Genomic DNA, 7460 nt, shown 5'->3' on the forward strand with positions numbered 1-7460 from the left:
TAATATTATCTCTCTCTCTTCTCTCTCTCTCTCTCTCTCTCTCTCTCTCTCTCTCTTTCTTTCTCTCTCTCTCTCTCTTTCTCGCTTTCTTTCAATTCGACAATTATATAGCTATTTGTTTTAATTAGACATAATTTAAATTATCTATTTATAGTTATTTATTGATTATCGGAATACACAAGGAGATTTAGTATATTTCATAAATCTATTCTATTGATATTGTTATTTTATATAAAAAGTATATTTTAACAAGAATTTTTGAAATATATATTTTTCGCTTTTGATATTACAATCAAAGATAATTGCAGTGAGTAACAATGAATTAAGTTAGCAAATCTGCTAACATAATCTGACAAGAAATTTCAACGAAAATTGAACAGGATTTGTCACTTCGAAATTGTATTTAAATAAAATTAATGTACCATTTAAATAGTTACGAAATGTCAGACTTTACTTTAATTTTTACAATCAATTTGCTCTCATATTTTGCTAGTAGATTCTATTTTATTTCTGCAGATGCTATTATATTTTGTCAAAAAAATTTGCAGAGAAGATAGACTTTACAAAATCGGTTTTCCATTCCACTTTCCTACTTGAAAAGTTAATCTCTCGATTGCCAATAAAATCAAAGTCCTAAATCTTCTAATATTTCAGTTGCAAGATTTATTTGCGAAATATCCTAAAGAAAAAATAAAGTAAAAACTGATAAATTTTAGATATTTTACAATGATGTGCACCTATATACAGAGTGTTTGATAATTTTGCCGACAATGCTCATGGGTGCAGGTAGAGCGAATTAAACTGAATCAAAAGCTATGAATCTAAACCTATACCTATTTTGCAATTTTCACAATGATAGTTAACGAAATATTAATTTCTAAAGATCCCTGAATAAGCGCTTATCCATCCAGCTATACTGCCAAATGCTAAAAAACTTCTAGATAGCACAATTGATCCATTTGAATTCGAAAAAAATTTATTTTCTTGATTTCTTTTTAATTTTTTAAAATTAGCAATTAATAATTTGTTCGAAATGAACTTAAAAAGAATTTCTTTCCGATAATTAACAAAGGACTCCATAAAAGTACTTCTTACAGAATTAAATTGAAGCTAATTTAAAGAAATTTTCCTTTTTCTGTTCGTGCATTAAAAAAAATCATTTTTTTTTATTTGATCACAATTAATATACTTGTATAAAATTATTCCCGCTACATAATTTGCCGCCACTAGAATTGTACCGTGCTTGAGTGATTGCTTGAGTGATTGCGTAATAGAAATTAATTTTTGCAATAGCGTTTTGTTACATATAAACAAAAAATATATATACAAAATAAATATACATTATGTATATATGCATACATATACATACATATCCGGGAAAAAAATATTTTATATGTAATTATATAAAGGTATGTATATAAAGTTATTATAATCATATTTTGTATATATATTTTGTATAATTATACATATTTTGTATAATTATATATAATTATATATAATTTTATATATAAGTTTATACATAATTATACAGAGTCGGTCATTTTAATTAATACACGTGAATATTTCGAAAAGGAAAAATTTTTTCAAAAAGTGTTTCAGAAAAGTTTTATGGTTTCAAGGAGGAAAAAAGATAGCAACCTTGGTTCTCTTTAATAAGAAGTCTTTAAGGTCAAGTCCATAATGTTATATAAAATTGTTTTAATGGAACTCTCCATTTTTTATTGCGAATTCTTGTAGCTTATTTCAAGAGCTTTCAAAACACTATAATAAACACTATAATAAAAAGTATTTTTTTTGTTAGGTACATTTTTTGAAAAAATTTCTCCTTTTCGAGATATTCGCGTGTATTGATTAAAATGACCTGTAAATATATATACCCTGTATATAAATATATATAATTATATACTATTATATATAAAATGTTTTATATAAAATTATATATATATTTATATAATTTTATATAATTATATATAAAACATTTTCTCCCAGGTAATCATACGTGTTTAATATAAAAGTAAAATTTAATTTGAATAAAAAATGAAGTATGGCTTATTCTTATACAAAATTAAGAAATATAAATTAATAAAAATATGTGCTGCGGCAAAAAATATGACAATACGAAGAAACATATAATATATGTATATATTTTTAACAACTGATTTAAATTTTAAAACATTTTTTTTGTTAAAACATTTTTGTCACAAAATATATTTTAATTAATTTTGATTTCGGAGCATTCCATAATCCCAACCTATTTAATTTTCCAATTCAAATAAAACGAGCATAAAATGAATAGCTTTAGAACTCCATTAGAATATTATTTAAAAGTTATTTCGATTTTATTGCGACTAAAAAAGGATATCTTTTGAATCAAAAAAAGAACTCATAATTGATGACATAAAAGTAAATTCTTTTGGGACCTTTAGGAATACTTTCAGTTTTTAACAGAAATGGAATAGAAAAAGAATTCATTTCATAAGTTGGGAAAAAAGAATTCTTTTTAGATTCCCAGTGTTACCTGAACTTTAATTCATAATCAGTATTCACAGTCCGTTCTTATTTTAAGATTGTCTTAAGCAATGTTTTAAAACATTAATACTCTCTAATTAATATTCTCTAATTGGTTCATGACTTTTTAAGACTGTAATACTTAAGACAATCTTGAATATTAAAATTTAACTATGAATACCGGCTTCTGATTGTTTCATGACATCTTAAGACTATTTAAGATGGTCTTAGATATAAGATCCGACTATGAATACCGGCAATAGGTCAGATGTCAGATTTTATATTCAAGATCGTCTTAAGTATGGTTTTAAGATGTTTGAACCAATAAGAGAACTGTATTAGCATCTTAAAACATTATTTAAGACGATTTTAAAATAAGAACGGACTATGAATACCGTCCATAGAGCTCACTGCCAAATGCACATCCATCGGCCATATACTATAATCGTTAAATACAGAAAATTATTTCCTTTCATCACTGTGCTGCTTGTAATAACAATTACTGCTGCTTGTAATCACAACACCACGTCTAGCGACTAAAAGTCAATGGGCGTGCATTTGACGGCGTGATCGAAACGGGAGGATTGTACGCGTTTATTCAGCGATCTTTAAAAATTAATATCTCGAAAATAATATTATAACTTAATATTACGAAAATTATAAAATACAGAACTTTTTTTTGACTCTTTGTTAGTTTAATCCGCGCTATCTGCTCACGAGCGTTGTTGATAGAATTACTAAACACCTTATATATTTCGAAGAATATTTATTTCGGCTTATTTGATGTGTTGCGAAGTATCAATTTTTCAATATCTCGGAGATTCATTGACCTTTTCATTTTGCATTAATATTCAATATTTCATTTAACTTTGCATCTATATTTAATCGCTCCTCTCTGTGTGTTGTTTCTTTTCTCTTCAAATCTTAAATTGTAATCTTTGTTACTTTGTTATTTTCTTTGTTTCTTTTTCTTAATTATACTGTAAAAATTATACCTTTAAAATACATTCTCAATTTTCTTATTGTATCAAATTATAATATAATTAATTATATATAATATTAATAATATACACAATATATAATTAATGATATAATTTATATATTTTATATTTTCATCGTTGTAATATTTTATTCATTGATTCTTGAAGGACTTAGAATCGTAATAAACACTTTATGTATCTATCCCCCCTCCCTTCCCCGCCAAACTCTCCCTCTTTCTCTCTCCTTATCGTAGCACAATGTTTGCCGAGAGGGCGTTAGCGCGAGAGAGTTTTTAAGTTTCAATACGGATACGGTCCGATTGTGAATCGGTGAGTCGTGAGATCAACAGCTTGCCAGTCCACGTCAGTCTCACCGATCTAGCGGTCCAATATATGTTTGATGTGTTGACGTTTTAAAAGATTTTGTGCCTGGAGTACGTGTTATCGTTGTGAGCACTCAGTAGCGTTATCTCGGAAGTGGAAATACGTGGAAAGTGCTGAGTCATTCTATTTAATAGAAATTACGAGTTATTCGTGTCGCTAACAGTGTTGAAATTCAGGTGAGTAATGAAATTATTTAAGCGATTATCAGTCATGGATCTTTAACCAAGTTCAAAGTCTTTACACTCCTACAGTCTGGTTTGATGTGACAAGCGTTTCAGTTAATGTTTGTTCAAAGTGATATTTCATGTCACATTAACATACATCATATTAATGTTATTTAATGATATACTTTCAGAAAAATATGCATTTTCGCGTGGATACTATACCAAGAGCCATAAATCATATATTTGAAAATAAAGAGCCATGGCAAATAGCAGCTATGACGAGTACAGCTACCCTTGCTACAGTGTGGTTATGGACTTTTATTTATCAGGACGAGAGTAAGTATTGCAATAATATGCGTCAACAGAAAAAGTAGCCTTGCAACTGTTATAAAATTCTTTAATGTGATTGGTTTTACCAATGTATAATTATATTAAAGAATCATACAATGCAAAGCTGCTTGCTTTTTTGCTAAACACAATCAATTGAATGTGATATATATATATATATACATATATATATCTTTAAGTATAAGTCAGGCATAATATATAATATTTTTTTATGATTAGTTTTTTCTAGAGAAAATTATACTTATCATGTTACATGTACAGGTCTTTTAGAACGTGGCAAGAAACATATGTTTAGATTAGCTCGTTATATTCCTTCTATTCGTGATAAAATAAATAAAGAGCTAACTAAAATTAATGAAACCTTTGAAAATGATGTTTTGCACAGATTCAAAGAAACTTCATTCATTGTGCATCTTCCCAAAAACGGATTGAAAAATGAAAATCTATTAAATTTAGTAAATCAGTACATTTATCTTGGTAAGATTAATTAACTATTGCCAATATATCTTATGAGAGATTTCAATATTTTAATTTGATTTTTTCACTCCTTTTTTTATTAGGTGATTATGATTGGAAAAGAGGTCGTGTATCAGGTACAGTTTACAGAACTAACAGTGAACTTACAGAATTAATGGGGAATGTATATGCAATTGCATCTTATACTAATCCACTACACCCTGAGGTTTTTCCTGGGATTTGTAAAATGGAGGCAGAAGTAGTTCGGATAGCCTGCAATTTGTTCAATGGAGATAAAGATTCTTGTGGAACTGTAGCTTTTCTATTACTTTTACAATTTATATAAAATCATACAAATTAAATATTAAGATGCAACATGTGAAGTTTCTTCGATAAACGTTCTAGATGACTTCGGGTGGCACAGAGTCAATTTTATTAGCATGCAAAGCATACCGAGATTATGCTCGTGATGTCAAAGGTATAAAAAAACCAGAGATAGTGCTTCCAATTACCGCTCATGCAGCATTTGACAAAGCTGCCCAATATTTGAAGATAAAAGTATGTTACGTGCCTGTCCATCCACACAGTTTTACAGTTTGCATCCAAACTATGAAAAAGTCAATTACGAAAAATACAGTAATGGTAAGCTATGGCACAGTGTAACTGTGCAATTTTATCTCAAATTTATTCGAATTTAATTATTTTTGATTAATTATAGTTTGATTAATTATAGTTAGTAGGATCTACGCCGAATTTCCCCCATGGAACGATGGATAATATCGAAGCAATATCTGAATTAGGCATAAAATATGGTATTCCTGTTCATGTAGATGGCTGTCTAGGCGGTTTTCTAGCCTGTTTTATGTCTGATGCTGGCTATCCTTTACCACCCTTTGATTTTAAACTTCCTGGTGTAACCAGTATATCAGCTGATACTCATAAAGTATTCTTCCTATATATTTTATATAAGAATGTATATGTTGTTTGAGAAATACGTATAGAACATATAATTCTTTCAGTATGGATATGCTCCGAAAGGATCGTCACTAATCCTTTATCGAAACAAAAAATACCGACACTATCAGTATAGTATAACGACAGATTGGCCTGGTGGCATATATGGAAGTCCAACAATTAGTGGTTCTCGAGCCGGAGGCATTATAGCTACTTGTTGGGCAACATTACTGTATTATGGATTTGACGAATATGTGGAATCGACTAAAAAGATAATTGAAACTACAAGATATATCGAACGAAAGTATGCATTTAGAGATACATTTATGCTAGAATTGATTACAAATATATATCGATTTTTTAAAAAATTGAATATAGGTTGAGGGAAATGGATGGCATTTTCATATTTGGCACACCAGCCACATCTGTTATTGCAATCGGTTCCAATGATTTTCACATCTATAGACTATCGGAAGCTCTTAGCAATAAAGGTTGGAGTTTGAACCCACTACAATTTCCTTGCGGTATACACATATGCGTTACACATGTACATACTGAGGCAGGAATAGCAGATCAATTTTTAGAGGATGTTAATACGGAACTGGAAATAATTATGAAAGACCGAAATGTTCCAGTGAAGGGAAAAGTAAAAAACAAAATTACAATTTGTAATTTTAAATAGATTTACATTTTAAAATATTCATCGTCGTGTGTAATATTTTTCAGCTTGCAATGTATGGAATGAGCCAAAGTATCCCTGACCGAAGTGTGGTTGGCGAAATTACAAAATCCTTTTTGGATTCCATGTATTACACTGAATGAAATAAAACACATAATAGTTCCATAAAAAACATTAACGTTGATATATTACAATAAAAATATAAAATGCATATATATTTATATTGAAATACAAAGAATGCTCTGCTTTTTCGTATATTGTAGAATATATAAAAATTAATTTGAAATAGAAATATTTTTTTATTAAAAAGAGAATATTTGTTTTTGTACATAAGTTAAAGATTGCTATTTTATAATTCATATGGTATATATTGCTTAAAAATTATTTATAAGATTTCATAATAAAAGAATAGACAGTGAGTACAAATTTTCATAATTATGTCATTAAAAATTATGCATTTTATATATCCATTTTAACTGAAATGTGTCTATACAAAGAAATAATAAATTTCAATTTATTATTTTATTATAATACTGTGTATTAAGAATGTTGATATATTTACATGATAAAAAAAAGCAAGAAACAGTATTTTTAATTTCCTAGAATATCCTAGAATAAATAACGTTTATTTTTCTAAATTATTCCTACTATTTTTTTTCTGAGTGTTTTTTACATAGCGGATATTAATCATATAGCATTATTCCTGATTAAAAATTGAGTCGAAAAATCCTCTATTATTTTCGCAATGATTGACGAAATATTAGAAATATTAATTTCTAAAGATTGCCGAATCACATAATGCTATTTTTTATCAAAAATTGAGTTGAAAAGTTCTCTATTTCTCTTTGCAATTTTTGCAATAGTTGGACAGCGTTTATTCGGCAATCTTTAGAAATTAATATTTTGTCAATCATGCGAAAATTACAAAATTGTAGAGAATTTTTCGACTCAATTTTTAATTAGGAATAGCGCTATTAGTGCCTGTTA

At 28.0% G+C, this 7460-nt stretch overlaps 1 protein-coding gene across 1 annotated transcript; it reads left to right on the top strand.

Moving 5' to 3' along the window:
• The first annotated feature begins 4233 nt into the window (after positions 1–4233).
• Positions 4234–6616, top strand: LOC105626214 (sphingosine-1-phosphate lyase). Its single transcript, XM_012207519.1, has 8 exons — positions 4234–4372; positions 4646–4861; positions 4945–5153; positions 5246–5482; positions 5574–5783; positions 5860–6098; positions 6173–6440; positions 6521–6616. The coding sequence occupies exons 1-8, from the start codon at positions 4234–4236 to the stop codon at positions 6614–6616; spliced, it is 1614 nt and encodes a 537-aa protein (XP_012062909.1).
• The last annotated feature ends 844 nt before the right edge of the window (positions 6617–7460 follow it).

Source organism: Atta cephalotes, assembly GCF_000143395.1.
Source record: "Atta cephalotes unplaced genomic scaffold scaffold00005, whole genome shotgun sequence".
Classification (NCBI taxonomy): Eukaryota; Metazoa; Arthropoda; class Insecta; order Hymenoptera; family Formicidae; genus Atta; species Atta cephalotes.

Coding starts and splice junctions, on each gene's coding strand:
- LOC105626214 (XM_012207519.1), top strand. CDS start 4,234: ATGCATTTTCGCGTGGATACTATACCAAGAGCCATAAATCATATATTT. Junction 4,373..4,645: donor TTTTATTTATCAGGACGAGA/GTAAGTATTGCA, acceptor TTACATGTACAG/GTCTTTTAGAACGTGGCAAG. Junction 6,441..6,520: donor ATGTTCCAGTGAAGGGAAAA/GTAAAAAACAAA, acceptor AATATTTTTCAG/CTTGCAATGTATGGAATGAG.